This window comes from Phoxinus phoxinus (genome assembly GCF_949152265.1).
Source record: "Phoxinus phoxinus genome assembly, chromosome: 2".
NCBI classification, from domain to species: Eukaryota; Metazoa; Chordata; class Actinopteri; order Cypriniformes; family Leuciscidae; genus Phoxinus; species Phoxinus phoxinus.
In genome coordinates, this window is record NC_136877.1 from 8,666,522 (window position 1) to 8,686,895 (window position 20,374).

General features: G+C 35.2%; 1 protein-coding gene across 2 annotated transcripts in view; it reads right to left on the minus strand.

The window, feature by feature from the left end:
* Positions 1-19,696, minus strand: part of usp53a (ubiquitin specific peptidase 53a) — a 57,092-nt gene extending 37,396 nt beyond the window's left edge. Inside the window, exons 1-3 of one of the 2 annotated variants that reach the window (XM_079589426.1) lie at positions 19,223-19,696; positions 588-831; positions 247-415 (exon numbers count right to left, since the gene is read on the minus strand). In XM_079589426.1, the coding sequence (XP_079445552.1) occupies positions 247-390 (144 nt within the window). In that variant the 5' untranslated portion in view covers positions 391-415; positions 588-831; positions 19,223-19,696. The remainder of the gene's footprint in view (positions 1-246; positions 416-587; positions 832-19,222) is intronic. The other variant, XM_079589427.1, reaches the window with a different exon arrangement.
* Positions 19,697-20,374: the final 678 nt, after the last annotated feature.

Here is a 20,374-nt window from a genome sequence, read left to right on the forward strand (position 1 = left end):
TTTCATCACAAAACAGTTATTTTAAGTTTTTAAAAAAAAATAAAATTTCACAATATTGTTTATTTTACTGTATTTTTTATCAAATAAATGCAGGCTTGGTGAGCGTAAGACTTCTATCAAAAACATTTAAAAATCTTAATGATTCCAAACCTTTAATGGTAATGTGTGTGTATCAATTGATAGACGGATGGATAGAGAGATAAATGGATGAACAGAATGAAAAAAGTTTCCCAGGCAAACACGCACCTGCACTGCACTGTTGAGGAAGCAGCTGTTCTGTCCCGGCTCATTTAGTAGTCCCTTGGTGGGGGCCAAGGACATCATAGATCCCGGCTGGTAAGACTTGGAAAGATTGCCTCCTGGTCTCTTGAAGAACTTGACCCATGCCATTGGATTTGGGGGATTTTCCTTCCTGCTGATGAACAGTTACTTGTTAAAGTAGGTTTGAATTGTAATTTCAAGTAATGATTTCATAAACAAAAAGATGGTACTGTTGGAAAAATGTTGTTATGACTATTTAACTTGAGGCTTTCAAGGTCTGCTTCCCAGTCAATCATTCAGTAAAAGCCTTTAGTTTTGCTACTGACCTGTATGTAAGAGGTGTCTTGATGTGTATGTCCTAGACAGGATGCTTTGATCATTCCCTGAATTGAGTTGGGGAATTTGGCGAGTTGTTGGCGGATACTATGGCCATAAGGCCTCTAGTGACTCGCAGCATAGTTATAAAGCACACATGAGGTGTCAGCTGGAATCAGTCAACCTTTAAAGGGTCATCCATGTTTCTGACGCTACTCTTGAAGGACATCAGCCTTAGGATGGGCAGGACTCACTCTGTGGAGAGAAGCAAATGCATGAATTCTTGAAGCAATGAACATGCCTGCTTGAATAACTCGCTCGCAATTTCATCTACACTTTGAATTGAGCCCGACTAATCACATACATTGATTCCTGCAAATTGAGACGCTAACAACAACACAGAAACGCTTGTCATTATAAACACCTCCTTATAAATCATTAATGGGAGGAGTGGCGAATCATTCAAAACTGTGCAAAAGTCAGTAGGTCAGCTCATCCAACTGGCAATGCTGAGGTAAATAACATTATTGTTTAACTTTTTTATGACTTTGCACCAACTTGTTTCTACAGTATGCAAGGTGCAAGCTAGCTGACATCACGGTCTTGGCAAGTGCACAGAAAAGCAATAAAAGACTGAAAATATACAATGGCAGCTTGTTTGTTGCTTACAATTGAAAATCAGTATATTGTGCGGTTTAAACTAATTCAGTCAGCGGCAAAGGCCTTAATATCTTTCACATTAGGATGAGTCAATCATGACACGATAACATTGCATTAAAGCAAAACTGTAGTAAGTCAAGTCATTTTTTTATATAGTGCTTTACAGTTATAAGCTTTACAGTTATAAGCAGAATCATAACAGTGTTCACATTGCCAAATTTCTCAGCTCTACAGAAGGTAATGGTGCTGTTATAATCTCAAGTCAGTTCAATGTTAATTCCATTCAGTTCAATTAATGTTTAAAGTTAATCAATTATGAAAGGAGTTCAGCTCAGCTATAAGCATCTCTACAAAGGACAATACTGTCATTATTCACTTTGAGTCAGTTCAATGTTGATTCAGTTCAGTTCAATAACGGTGTCGATCTTGCAAAGTTGATCAATAATGAAACAATTTAAATTCAGCTTTGAAGCAGCTGTACAGAAGACAATAGTGCCATTGCTCAGCTAAATTTAGTCCAAAGTTGATTCAATTTCAAAATTGTAAAGTTGATTAGAATTGGTTAACTTTACAGCATTGACAAAAGCAGCTCTACAGAAGACATGAGTCCTTATCCAGTTCAAGTTTTGATCTCATCTGGTAGTGTCAGTGCAGTCCGATAATATTTCAGTAAAAAAATGTATTGTCTTTTAACATCACTGTTGTCTAAACAATATCCTTTTTTCTTGTGTAGTTTGTTTTGTTCATTGTGCATATTTATTGCAGCCAAAGAGGTCAAAGCTTCCTGGTAACATTCCCATTCATCGCAGCACACAGGGTTGAGTCCATGTGGAGTTTGGGAAGTTCCAGGTAACAAAGATTTCAGAGCCCAGGGATGATTTTGACAATGCGACTGCACTAGATATGGCTGACTCCCTTGAGCAGTGTACTTATTACAGAACCAGGGAGCATTTTGAAACACACCCATGGATCTGAAAACATGCTCTCCACCCTGACTGATACATTGGAGCAGTTTTACTGTACGCAAACTCTCCTGCAGACCTACAGCTTAGTGGCCCAATGCAAAGTCCATTCTTCATCATGCAGCAGTTGCTGCATAACTACATGGTTTTAAAACCATTACCACAACTTTATACTGATTTATCGTTTCTAGTAGGCCTGTTACCCAAAACAAAAGTAGTGCTTTGTTTAAGAGAAAGAACCTTTTCAAGATTTTCTGGAAAAAAAAAATCCTGTGATACCAAAATTAACTTTCCCCGCCATTGCTGAATTTTTTTGTCATTTATGAGACAACGCTTCTCCGCCATTGATGAAAATCTCTAGCTTTCCATGTTTTCACTGTTGAACCGTATTACGGGGCGCTATTACACATCCTCTTTAAAGAGTGCTGAATCTCCTAACCAAAACACAGGCAAAGAAGCATCAGAAACAAGCAATATCATAGGGAAGCAGATGCATTTGTAATAAAACATTTTTTTTTTTAAACGCGGGCGGGGAAAGAGTTAACCACTGAACAGGAGTTTTTTTGGGCTCTGAGGTTGTGGCGTGGAGGTCTGGAGAAGATAAACCGCAGAACCGTTTGATTTGGTAAAAAAGTTCAAGTTCAGTTTCAGCAAATGCTGTTAAACTATGTTTGTCCCAAAATGAACTACATATTTGTCTCCAGCTCTTGTGACTGTCGCTCACTCAGAAAAGCATCAACAAACGAGTAAGTCATCAAACTTGAGAAAGCATAATGTCAGAATGATGCATGTTATTTTCCCTCATTTATCAGTACACAGACAGCAACAGAAACCTGCTGAACAGCATTTCATTCACACTGGTATTATTCAAACAACTCAGAAGTAGTTTTAAGGTGACCAGAGCACAGTTTGACCACTGACCCACTAACAGTATTTCTGCTGAGATTGAACAAAAAGCAGCACGTAAACAAGGCAGAAACACCTACTTGAGGCTGTGAGGTGCCTTTCTCATTTATAATGTGCTCACAGTCTGCCATAGGAACACATTCCAGGGTGATCACTTAAGATACAGTGTTGCTAAAGACAAAGAGCTCTCGTCTTGAGGATCAGGAGCCCTGGAGACACACCTCTGCAAACACATGCTCCAGTTTGAGCCAACAACAACTAGTTTGAACATGTTGTTCATATGTTCTGGTGTACATTTCAGGTCTTTTTGGGGTACAATATAATCGTGAGATGCACTTGTGAATGATATTAGGAATGCTTAATATATCGTCCACCATATCGGTATTGGCTGATATATGTTAATTTGTAATGTTAACTTTATCGGCCTGATAAGAAAATTTGGTTGATATATTAAAGGCGATAAATAATGGATTATTTCCTTCGGCTGAGACGCTTCAAATGCTTCAAATGTTCACCATGATGGTTTTGAATTGCTTGAAATATAATTGGAATCACTTCAAAAAGGAAAATACAGTTAAGTGCAACATGTGAAAAACAAGTCAAATAGGCTACATAAAATTATAATGTGAACACTATAATTGTGTGCTTGGGACATGGCTTGGTGGGACATGGCTTGGGAAATGGTGAAACTTTTTTGTTTTGTAATCAGTTTTTGTAATCAAAATTTGGATTAAGATTTATCGGCTAAGATATCGGTTATCGGCTATCAAATATAAAGAGTTTAAAAAGAGAAGATAAAAGTAAATAACTTTTTTTTTTAAAGCAAAAGTTAATAAAATGACAAAACTATGCAAAAAAAACTATGTAAGAAAACAATTCTGTAAAAATGGAAAAGGTATAGTCTGTTATAGAGCCCGACCGATAAAGGATTTTTAAGGCCGATGCGATACAAATATTTGGTGATTTAAAAATCCGATATTCCCATATATTGGCCGATATACATTTTTTTTAAAAACAAAACAAACAGATTTCCCTAACATTAGTTATTTATGAGTCCTCAGTCTCACTAAAATAATATAATACAGTTTAAAAATAAACTTGTTTGTTTTATTGCCACAACAGAACAGAGGAACATCAAAATATATGAAAGTTCTGATAAATAAAATTTATAATACAAACTTAAGATATGAAACTTAAAGTCCTTTGAACAAAAACACAATAACAAAAGAAAGCACAAAGCCTTTCTTTTAAAGTGAATTTCGTTTTGTTAAGTAAATATAGCAGGTAATATAATCAGGACTTCTCAGCTGCACGCTTGCAATAGTCACAAGCTCACACAGTACGCGACAGAGGCTGGTAGCAGAGCAATCAACTCTGTGAATTACACTGCGCAAATCAAAAGTAATACTACCCACCGGATGAAGAAGGGTTGGCTCTCCACAGAACATCAAATATTCATTTTATTTTATTCTTCGTGTTCGCATTTATGAGAGATAAACAATGTTGCGGACGTGACAGTTCTCCATTACTCGAAGCGGCACTAAAAGACTGCTTAAAACTTTCACAGAGACCTCAAACAGAAAGCACAAAGCCTTTCTTTAAAGCGAATTTCGTTTTGTAATACTTAATTTTAAATATATTTCATCAACCAATTGCCTGGATTTAATAAATAAGAAGTAAATATAGCAGACAATAGATAATTACGACACGGAGGCGCCGGCGCGTGAACTGGAGCTCATCTCATAAATGAACCGAAACTCAGCGTATAAGATAGCCTACTTGCCTCACAGACCTGAAATATATATCTATATCGAAATGTCTACTTTTAAACAGAACAATTCAAAACGAAAGAAAACAGACTGCTCTCTGCTTATGTAATCCGTATGAAATGTGCATTTCTCTCTGGCATTCACTACTGTGAAGATCGCGAGTCAGCATCGTCAACTTCATCTTTGCAGTCGACTCTGACAGAAAACACTTGTTTTTAATAAACAATTAAAATGTCTTCTTGCTATATTTGACGTATTTATAATCATTACTTTTGCCAGTTCTTTGTGACAGCTTTTAGTGCTTTATTGGCAGCGCCACCCTTACATGTTACATGAACACCACCGCATTTTTAAAAAATATTAATTTAACGGCCATTATAAATGCCGATACCGATAGTTTGGAAAATGCCTCATATCGGCCCGCCGATATCGGCCGGGCTCTAGGACATTGTTAGGTTTAAGGACATTTCATTTAACCCTAAAACACGGGCAATAAGATTTAAAATACGGGAAAAACTTCTATGAAATATCAATATGGAAAAAGTATTCATATAAACATTACATTGAGCAATATTTTAACAGACTTTTTATGGATGCATGCCATGGAAACTAAAATTCTCAAAAATGTCACCTTCTAATATTACTTTAACTTCCATCACTCAGATCAAAGGAACTTTCTTCTTTGAGCAACCATACAACAGAAAAACTGAATTTTATTTTACCCCAAGATCTAACTGCTGACTTTTATTTTAACAAGGAGCCATTTTTTAGGAAGCAGCTCAGAGGAAGCATTACTGAAAAAAAGCCCCTGGATAAAGTTACACAGGGTAAGAATCCCATTTCTTTGTTAGAGATGTTTTAATAACTTGTTTTATTACTTCGTTTTACTAATCCACACATGGTCACAACTACTTCTGTTTGGACCTCTCAGATGTCACAAGGCTGGAAACATGAGTCCCTGCCTCTGCAGTCTTATCATCACTGGCAGTAATAGAAAGCAGCGTGGCGCAGAGCGAATCATAGCTACCACAATCAGGTGATGATGTAGCTGGAGAGCGGAAAATGCTGACATTATGGGTGACGTTTTTTCTCCTGAGCTCATGAGCCACCGGTTATGGTAATTCATCCCAGCATGACACAAACTTGGCCAGCAAGAGCGAGGGTGAGGTAGCACAGAAGAAAAAAAAAAGAGGTGAATGACAAAAATACCTGCCATTTGAAAGCTACAGAATCCACACTACCTACTGTAAACTGAGTTCGGTTCATTATCTAGATGATTATCACTTTATCAGTGGTATTTGCTACGCCAAACCTCACTATAATTGCTCAAACTTAAAGGATTAGTTCACTTCCAAATGAAAATTCTGTCATCATTTACTCACCCTCAAGTTGTTTCAAAAATGTCTTTCTTCTGCTGAACACAAAAGAAGATATTTTGAAGAATGTTGGTAACCAGACAGACCCATTGACTTCCATAGTATCAACTGTCTGGTTACTGATATTCTTCAAAATATCTTCTTTTGTGTTCAGCAGAAGAAATAAATTCATACAGGTTTGAAACAACTTGAGGCTGAGCATATGATGACAATTTTCATTTTGAAGTGAACTATTCCTTTAAGGTTGTGGATTTTAACAAACCACTAACCCCAACCATAACTTTGGCAACCTTGCTCTATTTGTGCAACAGACATGAATCAAATAGATCCCTGCAATGATGTATTTTTATAGGCCAAACTGGAACCATCAAACCAAAACTTGACAAAAACCTAATAGGACTTTTCCATTGATATTTGGATTATAAAGACAGCGATATGGTAAAAGCGAACTAATTAGTTGACAAGTTTACCTGTTTAGAGTGATCACTTTGGATAAAAACATCTGCTATATACATATATGTAAACGCATAAATGTGATGATGACGTTTAATGTCCCTGACAACCTCTGTAGTCCCATTTAGCCACTTGATATCAACCGCCATTTTCAAGACAAGTAATAGCTTAAAAAAAACACACAAGGGGATAGTACTGGTTAGGGCTGTTAAACGATTAATCGCGATTAATCGGATCCAAAATAAAAGTTTGTGTTTACATAACAAATGAGTGTGTACTGTGTATAATTATATATATATATATATATATATATATATATATATATATATATATATATATATATATATATATAAAAGCGTGTGTGTATATATTTAAGAACTATTTGCATGTATATACTGTATATAGATTTATATATATTTTATATTATATATAAATGATAAATATTTAATATATAAAAATCTTAAATATACACATGAACGTGTGTGACTGTGTGTATTTCTGTATACAATAATTATACACAGTACACACACATTTATTTTGTAAACACATCCTTTAATTTTGGATGCGATTAATCGCGATTAATCGTTTAACAGCCCTATTGGTGCATTTTATGATGTAGAATAAAGCATGAATATATCTTGAGCTTGTTAACCACAGACTTAAAAGCATTTAACCAAAAACCCAATAAAAAAAACCACTGACTTAAGGATGATGGAACCGGAAGTGCTCAAATGCTAACTTGTTTCTGTGTTTTTAGCTTCCAAAAATATGGCCTCCATGCAGCGCTCTATTGCACGGCTTGTTGAGGAGAGGTGTGCTAAGTGATCAGACTTATGATCTTGTGTTGAGTCTATAAAGAATATGGGATTTGTTCCATCTGTTGTATCAAAGAAGGCCCTATAGCCATATCTAGGCACCAGAACATCATACCTACTAAACCAGACTTGAGTTCTCAACGGGTCGGGTCGGCCCGACAAACCCGACGGGACCCGCGGGGTCGGGCCGGGTTCGGGTCGAAAATATAAGCAAATGACTCGGGTCGGGTCGGACCTCGGGCTTAATCTTTTCCGCTCAGTGAAAAAATAAAAAAATTAATCATCGCTGCTGTTCACCGTAAAGAAAGTCTGGCTGCTGCGTGTAACGTGGCGTGCATCATGGAGAGGGGTGCGGGCAGACCTGACGCCGCTGCGTGCGCGCCTTTAGCCTAGAGAAGAAGATGGAGTTGGTGAAAAGTAAACTTGCCGTAGGTGAATTCACCATCGCTACTACAGGAGTGGGAAATCAGAGGTCTGGAAAGTGTTTGGGCTGGTGCTGGATTCTGATGGAAATTCTACAGGTTATGTACAGCCCGCTCGCTGGCTGGGTACATGTTTGAGTTCTTTTTATTTATTATTGTGTGAAGATTTTTATTTAGACTAAGGCATATTTATATAGCCTATATTTATATATTTAAAGTTTATTGTTTCAGACTTTCAGTTGTTTGTATTGTTAAAAGGCGTGGACATTAAAGGTTGATTTGAATTCCCGTCTGCTGGTCATAACGTGTATGAGAAAAAAAATACACGGCCGTTGGGCCGCGGGCCGGGTTCGGGCAGATAATTAATGTTGATGTGTCGGGTTAGTTCGGGTCCGGGCTTTAAAAGCCACGGGCCGGGTCGGGTCGGGTTGTAATTTTCAGGCCCGTTGAGAACTCTAAACCAGACATTTCAAAATATACAAGCAATTGTTAGTCTGGTTTCAGTCATGCATCTCTTCCTCTTCTTGCCTAATGTAAGTGAGGATATTACCACACTCATTCTATAAAGAGCTGAAATTTCTGAACTATGAGATCATTTCCTGTGCTTTCATTAGGCCTACTCCTTTGATCAGCTTCCTGATTTACGACTCGCTTAAACTGACATTTTTGTGCTAAGAATATATGAGAAGTAAAATCCTGATTAGGCCTATTCTTGGTCTTGAAAACAAACTATGCAACACATTTAAAGGGATAGTTAACCCAAAATTAAAAATTCTGACATTCCAAACATGTTCTGTGGAACACGGACAAAAACAATTTTACATTGAATTGTAATTGAATATTTAAGACTTTAAGTACAATAATAAATGGCTCTTTCTCCTACTTACATTATCCATTAGTTTTACATTAGCTACGTATTAATTACCTACCATGACTAGAGTATGAAGGTAAATGAGTAGCAAAACTCGAGAGCACGTAGATGTGAATTTGAGAACTTGTACAATAAATATTTGTACTTGTATGCTCAAATTTACACTCACAGCTCTGATGTGAAAACCTGTAAAATAAAAATCTGAAGTTGAATGTTGAAATTTGTATTTGCAGAGAATAGTCACAGACCTGTATTCTGAATTTGAAGCTGCAGACAAGTAGTCACAAATGTGTAAAATGCCATTCACAAAAATACAATGACTGACACAAACGTGTAATATATATTTGCACTTCTTCCTACATTCATATTCCCAGTACAACCTCAAATAGGCAATTGCAACAACTCCTCAAATCTGTCATTACAAGTTCAAATTTCGCACCTTGACTTTTGCTACTCTTTTCGCGATATATGAGGTGCAAAACTGACTTGTGCACTTGCAACTCAGAGGCGCGCGAGAAGGGGCGCGGGCGGGAGCGGGGGTGTTTAAAGGAGCCGTTCTATTGGCTGGCGCCTAGCCAATGAAATGGGTATTTTATTGTACGGGATGATGTCACGAAACCCGCCTCCTCATGGACTATCTGAAACGCTAACATGGCTTAATGCACACCTGATGCACACGCAAGCTGATTTTCACAAGCAATTATTGTTGACTTGGTGTTTGGCTTTTAAACATAACTTCTCTCCTCACTCGTTTTTTATTTGGAATAATAAATATATTACACACCAAAGAAAAGCTTTATTTTTTAAACATTGGTTTGAGTCTGATATAGCCTACAATAGGCCCTATGCACAGCTTCACTACTTTCTGAACTTAAGCAGGGTCCTTTGTTTCCTGTCTGCCAGGATTGGCCAAACTGATTAATCCAGGTGTGTCTGACCAACAACAATAATCAGACACATCTGGACTAATCAGTTTGGCCAATCCTGGCAGACAGGAAACAAAGGACCCTGCTTAAGTTCAGGAAGTAGTGCAGCTGTGCATAGGGCCTATTAGTTGGTCAGTTGTTGAATTATGATGATGAGTTTTGGGGTATTACTGTCATATTTCTGTTAAAGAATATTTTATTGTAATCAATTCTATTTCTGCCAAAAATGTATCTCTATTCAGAAATCAGGGCTCTTGGTGTAACGCAGTAGGATGTAAAGTCTCCAAACATTTGTTTTTAGACAAACTTGATTTAATTAATGATTAATGCAGTAACCAATTGATTAGATCTCTTTTTGTTAATATTTATTCTCCTCCATCTAAATTTGTTTGGGTTATGTTTCTCTCATTTGAGTGGGAACAATATATGTTATCGATTTGTTTTTGTTATTATGAAAATTGTATATTCATCAAACTAAATGGAGTAACTCAAAACCCAATTTTGCTCATTTTAAAGCAGCCTTTAAAATGTAGTTTGAGTCTGTAAAGTTTTAAAAAAATCAGAAAGCCCAGAGATCTGTATCTCTGCTAAATGAATTTAACATAGCCTATGTTTGTGATGCCCTTTATTATTATTATTTTTTAAATGTTTCTTTTTATTTAAATTATTGTTGTGTTTCAAGTTATACAAAATGTGAAAATGTGTATAAAAAATGAAAAGAAATGTGACAAGAACTTGATATTGATTTCTGTAATTTTGAAAATTCAATCATATATATATAGAAATAAAAAATAAGATAGATATCCCCCATTTAGCAAAAAAATAAATAAATAAAAATAATGCCTTTAGACTGATATTAATATAAATAAATTATATTATCAAACTCAGTAAACACCATAGCCTACTAATAATCAACGACACGCGTTTAATTGTACATTACGCATTTTCCTCCCAGAGAAAACCAAGAAAACGCTTAATGAGGCTTAATTACTGTATAAAAATGCTTTGTAAAAATAAAAAACACACAATTCGTTATTATTAATAAAACAGGCAGCAGGTTTATTTGCACTGAACACAAATTTGCTTTCTTATGTCATATTCTGGGCTCGTCTGCTTTCTAGTAGGCTATGCTTAATTACTTTAGTGTTTACTGAGTTTGATAATATAATTTATTTATTTATTTAAAATCAGTCTGATGCATTAAGCCATGTTAGCGTTTCGTGACATCATCACGTACAATAAAAGACCCATTTCATTGGCTAGACGCCAGCCAATAGAACGGCTCCTTTAAACACCCCCGCTCCCGCCCGCGCCCCTTCTCGCGCGCCTCTGAGTTGCAAATGCACAAGTCAGTTTTGCACCTCATATATCGCGAAAAGAGTAGCAAAAGTCAAGGTGCGAAATTTGAACTTGTAGCGACAGATTTGAGGAGTTGCAAGTGCCTATTTGAGGTTGTACTGGGAATATGAATGTAAGAAGAAGTGCAAATATATATTACACGTTTGTGTCAGTCATTGTATTTTTGTGAATGGCATTTTACACATTTGTGACTACTTGTCTGCAGCTTCAAATTCAGAATACAGGTTTGTGACTATTCTCTGCGAGTACAAATTTCAACATTCAACTTCAGATTTTTATTTTACAGGTTTTCACATCAGAGCTGTGAGTGTAAATTTGAGCATACAAGTACAAATATTTATTGTACAAGTTCTCAAATTCACATCTACGTGCTCTCGAGTTTTGCTACTCATTTACCTTCATACTAGAGCACTAAGATTATAATTTGAATATGGAGTTCAAGGTTCTGTACTGTACATCATTTAAGGCTTCGATGAACTGTCTAATCACTAATGGTTTAATAGCTTTCCTAAGCTAAAGTAAAGATCCCTCCACAGATTGACAGAGGAGATTCACAGAATAATGGAAGCACCTGCAGGTGTAAATCACTCTAAAAGATGTAACACTGCTCAATGTATAATAAGAGACCATTTACAGTAATAAAATATGAATGTTAATTTAAAATAAGAAAATTGATTTCTATCACAATGCCCTTTACAAGTCAAGCTCCAAAATTTTAATGAGCTTTTCCGTATTTTTCAAATTCATTGACTCATTCTTCAACTCCTACTAAATTTTTCCACATAACTCATGATTTGACTTGACAAAGAAATGTGGCCAAATTGTATCATATTATGGGTACGTACCATACTTATTATTTGCAGCAAAATATCATGCTATTTAGCATCTAGAGATATCCTATCCTTGTGAAAAGTGGATATGTATGACAAATATAACGTTGTGAAAATAGACGCTAATGAACGAAACATTCTTGTGTTTGTGCAATGACAAAACGTCTAAGTCACAAGAACACACTGACAGATTATGCAAACTCGCATGTCAACAGTAATCTGGTCTATAGACTCCCAAACAGCAATGTAATGATGCGTTTGATTGAAATGTATCAATGTTGCAATGCAAGCATGATAAAAATATCCAACTGAGGGATGCGTCTGAAAATAATTTGCATGAGAAACAAAAACACTTGCAGAAAATGACAGATGGATAGTTGTGCAATAAAAACAAACAATGATTTTGACATTTCATAGGGCTGGGTTGAAAATATGTCTCGATTTGAACTGATTCTCAATTTTGATGAACCGATATGGATTCTTAAATCCCAAGAATCAATCTTTTAGTCTATGCAGTTCAGTTGATGAGTGAACCTTACATACACTAAACATTTGTAGCATACCTCCCATCCAATAAATCACAATAAGCTTTGTGCTTTTGATATGAAACAAGTCTAATCTCTCAATTATAAAATTCAAACAATTAATGTTGTTTTGTCGCTCTGTGGCGGCGTGACAGATCGTTGTAGCCGTGAACAATTATCCCTTCCTCTTTACTACTAGTTATAGCATGAAATTAAAACATGAATGAAAATGAGAAGGTATGTTGAGAAAACAAAAAACAAAAAAAAAAACAGTACAACATACTAAATGTATGGAGCCCCACTAGGGGTGTAACGGTACGCAAAAATCACGGTTCGGTACGTACCTCGGTTTTAAAGTCACGGTTCGGTTCATTTTCGGTACAGTAAGGGAAAGAAATGCAAAACATTAAACTGCTAGTTGTTTATTATAAACTTTTTTTTTAACAATTTGTTTACACTTTTTTAAACACACTTTTTAATAAAATATAACGTTAGGCTAATAAATAAAAAAGATATAAAATAAAAAAAGAATAAGAAATAAAATACTGCTGCAAAGTTCTCCACTAAATAAAATACTCTCAAAACCAATATTGGCCATGACGCTAGCTAGCGAGAGGCTGGGCTAAAGCGAGCGTGCCGTGTATGTGGTGATCTTTATTTATGCGATATTTATGTCCGAGCCCGACCCGAGAGTTAAAATCCATTTTTTTTTTTCATACTAATGACACATGTACGTTTGTTTGTGTGGAAAGCCCGCTTTTAACAGAAAGGCATTCGGAAATGTCCACAGATGAGCGCATCAGCGCTCTTAACACAGGCGCGCTTGCACGCGTTTCGTTGTCACAGCAACATAAACAAATTTCCGCACACAGGAAGACAGATGTTATGGTAATATTTGACATGTATTTGAATCACAAAAACGATTAATCAGATTTAATCAGTGCAACGCGGAGACTTCCAACACTTAATATGTTCGTGTGGAAACTCGGAATTGATATATGTTCCGCACACAAAACTAGCCTTATTTACGTGAAAGATTGCATTCGGTGCACATGTGCACCGTACCGAAAGTCCTGTACCGAAACGGTCCGGTACGAATACATGTACCGTTACACCCCTAAGCCCCACGCATGACATGAAAGAAAAAAAAATAGTTGGCTAAATCGTGCGCACGATTTACCTTTTTTTCCCCTCGATTTGCTAGATCCTCCACACGATTTAACACATCAAGGGAACTCAGTAAATTGTGCACCAATTTACTTTTTTTCTTGCATGGCATGTGCAGGGCTCCGTAGAAATGAATCATGTCTAATGTAATCACTCAATCAGTGTTACAACCACTTGCATTACAAGTAACGCGAGTATCGTAATCGGATTACTTTTTTCAAGTAAATAGTAAAGTAACATTACTTTTAAATTCACGACAAAATATCTGGGTTACTTTTTCAAACAAGTAACAGTAACCAGAAACAGTAATGAAAAACTAACGTAATGCATTACCTTCCACAAAAAAATAAGTTACGCAATTAGTTACTTTTTTAAAGGAGTAATGCAATATTGTTTGTAAAACATTTCTTTTAAAAGTAACTTTCCCCAAAACTGCGGAAAGAAGTCTATAAAAAAGATTTTAACATTACATTTACCTCAGAAAAGCCAATGTCCATAAACTCAACTCAATAGTAAGCTATAAAAAAGAACTATATGAGAGTATTTTAATAAATATGTGCATATTCATTATTTTTAATTAATTTGTTTTAGGGATGCATAACGATTAATCGCAATTAACCGTTTGCAGAATAAATGTTTTTGTTTACATCATATATGTGTGTGTACTGTATAAAATAATTATGTATTTATAAATACACACACATGCATGTATATATTTAAAAAATATTGACATGTTTATATACATTTTTATATTTAAATATAATTTATACTATATATAATTATAAATACTTAAAATATAAATAGATTTCTTTCTTAAAATTATACATGCATGTTTGTATATTTATATATACATAATTATTATACACAGTACACACACATGACGTAAACAAAAACTTTTATTCTACAAACGATTAATTGCGATTAATCGTTATTCATCCCTACTTTGTTTACTTAATTTGTTTGAATAAGTCTGTCATGAAAACAAGTTGTTACTACAACGCCCACCCCTAATAAATTACACAAATTAAACCTAGCCCAAAAAAAGATATGTTGAAGAATGTCGGTAACCAAACAGTTTATGTACCCCATTGACTTCCATAGTATTATTTTTTTTCAAACTATGGAAGTCAATGGGGTCCATCAAGTGTCTGGTTACCGACATTCTTCAAAATATCTTCTTTTGTGTTCAGCAGAAGAAAGAAATTCATACAGGTTTGAAACAACATTGAAAATGGACAAACAAGCACTGTGAGGAATATAGGACGGCCACACACCACAGCGCTAAAAACATTGTCACTCTGTGAAGAATAACATCCTCCTCTGACAGCAAACCCACAACAATTGCTACACAAAAAGACCAGTTTTGCCCTGGCTGGACACACTGCCGAGGCGAAACATGACACGCTCCCGAAACCCTGAAACAACACTGAGGGAGCGGCAGAAATCCCGGAGGAACGGAGAAGGCTCTTGCGGCTTCATGCAACAATGCTGCCCAGTTTCCTGTGTGGGCTTCCTGTTGGTCATGCGTTGCGTTCCAGCACGCGGTCAGCACTTCGAGTACACAGTCACCGGTCAGGTCACAGCCATTAAATACACAATGCGTTTGTATGGAGGTGACGAAACAACTCCAGAACAAACAAAAACAGATGTAGAGAGACATTAATTTTTATCAGTGACTGAAGTACAATATCCTATGAAACGTACTCGACTTCCTAAACGTTTCCTCACTTCCCCTGCGGCTTGCCAATAAATGTCAGATTCACAATGCGGCCATCAACTCGCTTTCCTTTCATTTCCAACTGAAAAAAATGGTTTCCTCCAACAGGGTTTAAAACATTTATTCTGCTTCAGTGGCTTCATGCATTATTAGTGAAGTGCTTAGTCAGACACTTCCAGATATTCAGAGGAGGATTCCTTGTAAACAATAACAAATGAAGCAGCTGCATGGATGCTGTGCTGAGTCTATTTTGATTCAGTGAAATCAGCAAAAACTTCTACCGCTTTGGGTACATTTACCTATAAGCAGTTACTTTAGAGTAGAATCACACTGTAAAAAAATTACATTATCAATAAGTCATCATGGGACCATATGTTGTTGCATAACTTTAACTCATCAAAATTAAGCAATTTCAACTAGAATAAAACTTTACAAGTCAGTTTAATATAATTCAAGTTGAAATTACATGTACTGTACAGCTAATTTGATTCCACTTTCAAAAAGTTGACTTTTTTTACAGTTTGAGAAGTTTGAGACGATACTCTCATATGAAACGATTAATCGTGATTAATTGCATCCAAAATAGAAGCCTGTTTACATAATGTACAGGTAAAACTCAAATTAGAATATCGTGCAAAAGTTCATTTATTTCAGTAATTCAACTTAAAATGTGAAACTAATATATTATATAGACTCATTACATGCAAAGTGAGATATTTCAAGCCTTTACTTGTTATAATTTTAATGATTATGGCTTACAGCTTATGAAAACCCCAAATTCAAAATTAGAATATTGTGAAAAGGTTTTAGTTGTAAACCATAATCATAACGATTTTAACAAAGGCTTGAAATATCTCACTTTGCATGTAATGAGTCTATATAAATTAGTTTCACCTTTTAAGTTGAATTACTTAAATAAATGAACTTTTCCACAATATTCTAATTTTTCGAGTTTCACCTGTATGTGTACGGAGTATATAATATAAACACACACATTCATGTTTATATTTAAGAAATATTTGCATGTATATACTAATATACACACAAACACACATATATATATATATATATATATATATATAATTTGTATTATATAAATATTTTTAAATCACACATTGTCCTTAAATATATAATTTACATATACAAAATAATTATACACAGTACCCACACATATATTATGCAAACAAAAACTTTTATTTTGGATGTGATTAATCGCTTCACAGCCCTAGAATAAACAACTTTCATTTCATTTCAATCTGGCTTATTATCACCTTAAATGGATAGTTTAGTTCACTCAAAAAAATTATAATTCTCTCATCATTTACTCATTTACTCACCCTCATGTCATTCCAAACTCAAAAAGAGTTTCCATCATCTTCAAAACACAAATTAAGATTTCTAATGAAATCGGAGTGATTTCCGTCTCTGAATTGAAAGTCTATTCACCCAAAACTCTGAGGGTTCAAAACATTCATAAAGAGAACGTAAAAAAAATAAAACTAACCCTTAAAAGACTTGTCAAAATAAGTAAATCCAAACAGCCTTAAACATAATGTTAATTTATCAATGTTGTCCTTCCTGTATGATTCATAACCGTGACATCATTGTTAAGCTTGCAAACAGTCATATGTTTCAAAAGACGCCCATAGACACATACACGTTCGTTCACGCACAAACATGCACACGCCTATGCAAAAACTAGGAATCCACTGCACTACAATTGTTCAAATCATCAAACTTGATCTGCATAACTGGCTTTCCACGAAACTCCTCCTTAAGCAATTCCACACATTTCCACCAGGAAACACCTTGAAACGGTACAGCCGTAAACTGATCTGAAGTCAGTCAGATCTGAAGAAGCGGAAGACACAGCCGGTTCTGCCGCATGCCGTCTCGGTGGCAACAGCAAAGCAAATATGAGCCTGCTGAAATTGGCAACATGCAAACTAAAGAAATGTTGCTCAATCTCACAATGCTCAAGTCTCAAAATATTCTGGTAAACAAATATCCATCATTTGTTTACTTGGACTAAAGAGTCACCACACGAAATACCGAACGCAAATTAAGATATTTGAAATGCTAATGGAACATAAACATTCTGAGTGATCAGAGAAAATTCTAACATGTATGTATGGAAAATGTTCTTGCCTTCTAAATGAGCCAAAGAAAAGCTGACTATTCTCTTGTGTATAAATTCTGAACTTCTGCACTGGCAGGGTGTTTAGATGAAATGCACGAGCAGCAAACTTTAATGAGAAGAGTGCTTTGGCAGGTGTATAGAGTCAATTTAATCAGCTGTAATGTTTGTGGCAAAGAAACTAATGAATAACATTTCATTGCATCCCCAGATGCAATACCTCTAATACAGCTTCTGCCTCAGTCTGCTCAGAAAACAACAAATAATCCTCAAAACCGTAACAATCTATCCATTTTTAATCACTTATTTTTACTCTCCAAGAATATTCAAAACTTTAACTAACCAGTCATTTTCATGTACACTGCAATAATTTGTTTTCTTAATCAGCATTACTGATTACATTGCATTACAATCTAAGCATCTTTACTTTTTTCTTTAAAAAGTTTAGATTTGATAATCAAAATTGCGTAAGACACAAACTAGTTTTATCTTGAACTCAGCAATAATAAATAAATAAATAAATAAAACGAGTTCAGTGGAGTATATTTATTTATATTATTTGAAAAAAAAAAAAAATAGGCTAAATGAGACCGACAATTTAACTCAAGGTCAATTCTCAACACCAATCTAATACAGGCGAAACTCAAAGCAAAAGTTTATTTATTTCAGTAATTCAACTTAAAAGGTGAAACTAATATATTAAATAGACTCATTACATGCAAAGTAATGTTCATTTATGAAAATGTTCATTTTCATGAGTATGGCTTACAGCTTATGAAAACCCCAAATTCAAAATTAGAATATTGTGAAAAGGTTTTCATAGCTGTAAGCCATAATCAACAAAATTATGACAAATAAAGGCTTGAAATATCTCACTTTCCATGTAATTAGTCTTTTTAAGGTGAATTAGTGAAATAAATGAACTTTTGCACGATATTGTAATTTTTCAAGTTTCACCTGTATGTTGACACATTTTTTTCTTATTTTAATGACGTTTCAATATTTTATTGTAATTTAAGACAAAGAAACTAATTAAGAAACAAACTTTTTTTAACTGGTGTCTAAAATACCTCTATTTAAATTCCCTTTATGTGAATATCAAGTTAATGTTTCACACGGTCTCTTTAAAAAAAAATATATATATTAGAAAAAAAATATTTAAAATATCAAAACACAATTTCAATGCAAGCAAGAGATACTAAGCACAAAAATTGCAGTCAATACCAGTTGTCTCTTTCTCTCTCTCTCTCTCTCTCACACACACAAACACACACACACACGTTTCCCAATTTCACGAGAATACAGGAATAGGATGAGTTTCATAAATGAATTTAATGAATTCAATTCAGCTTTGTATTGTATATTGTGTATAGTATTACAACATTACCGTAACGTTACGTATCAAAGTGGATTCGTATTTACCAGTAGTGACATCAAGTGGTGCTTATATTGAAAATATTGACGTTGCTTACACACGTATGTCACAACATAGCCTCCACGAGCTTTGTACGAAGAATCAGTAAAACATTTAAAAATTCAAAATAGACAATTTAATGCTTTGTCCCGTAATGGTTCTAAATGTAAACAGAAGGCTAAGGCAAGTTGCAATGCTAGTGTTGAAGTGAAACGCTGAGACGCGTCTACCTGATTCAGGTGCATTTCCGCCACATGCGCAGTAACGAATGAAACATGGCGTTGGAAAGTTTGACCAAAACAAAATGTACTGACATGACAAGAGACCCATCTACTCACCGCATGAACAATAAATGACGGACACTCCTCCTTTTCTTTCAGTGTCCAGTGAAATAGTTTACTGAGGAGTAGAAATTCCCATTGACTCCTGCTGAATTTCGGCGTTAAACTGCTGGACGGAAAAGCGGAAGCGACAGACGACGCACGAAAACACACCGGTAAAGATGTACACTATTCATAACACCATAAGCGCCTTCGCTCTTATATCTTCTTATTGTTTTGACCCTTTCTTTAGTTAGTTATTTAAATCCTGTAGTGTGAAGTGAAAGGTCCCTGCAGTAGTCCTGTGTGCATTACTGATGTGAGTTACTGACTGACTGACTGCGGGCACCTGAATGTTTTCAGCTGGTTTCGGTGCTGAGGTGAAACTCCGCCTCTGTTCTGTTCTACACTACAGTGTGTACTGCAGTCTGTCCCAGTGCAGCACGGCGAAGGGAGGAGTTTCTCCTGCTTTCTCACACTTTCCTCTGCTGTGTCGACACAGAGAAGCTACTTATTTTTGTGGCTATGTTTCAAACCTTAGTTACGGAGCTGCAGAATTTTGGAACATATCGGCGTGTCAGCTGAATAAAATGATGTGTGCATACGGAACAATATTGAAAGTGCACTTGTAGTGTACTTATAGCCTAATCTTAAAAGTATAAAAAAAGAAAGAAGAAGTGTAGCCTAATTTAACACAACTGGCCTATAATTGTCATTAAAAATAAAAGGCCACTTATGTATATTAAAGAGAGAGTAGCCTACACTTTCTTGTTTCTTAAACACACTTTTTAAAAAGTGCACTATGTAATAATGTCTAATTAAAAGTCGGAATGTTTTAATCGTGTGTCATGCTTTAAATAAATACACTTATTGAAGTGTTGACTAACATACTATCTAAATACCTGACATACAAGATTCAATAGAAATTACAATTACAATTACATTATAGCCTAATGTATATTTTAGTTCACCATAAATGGATTTCATTACATTCGGCAGTGCACTTTAACCATATTTCAAAGACAATATAAATAATAATGAAATTACCTGTACTTAAGTGAGTCAAAATGGACTTTAAAGTAATTTAATATAAAAACTAAGCAATAATGGTAACATTTTATTTTACAGTGTCATTGTTACATGTAGTTACTAATTCTATAAATTATGCGT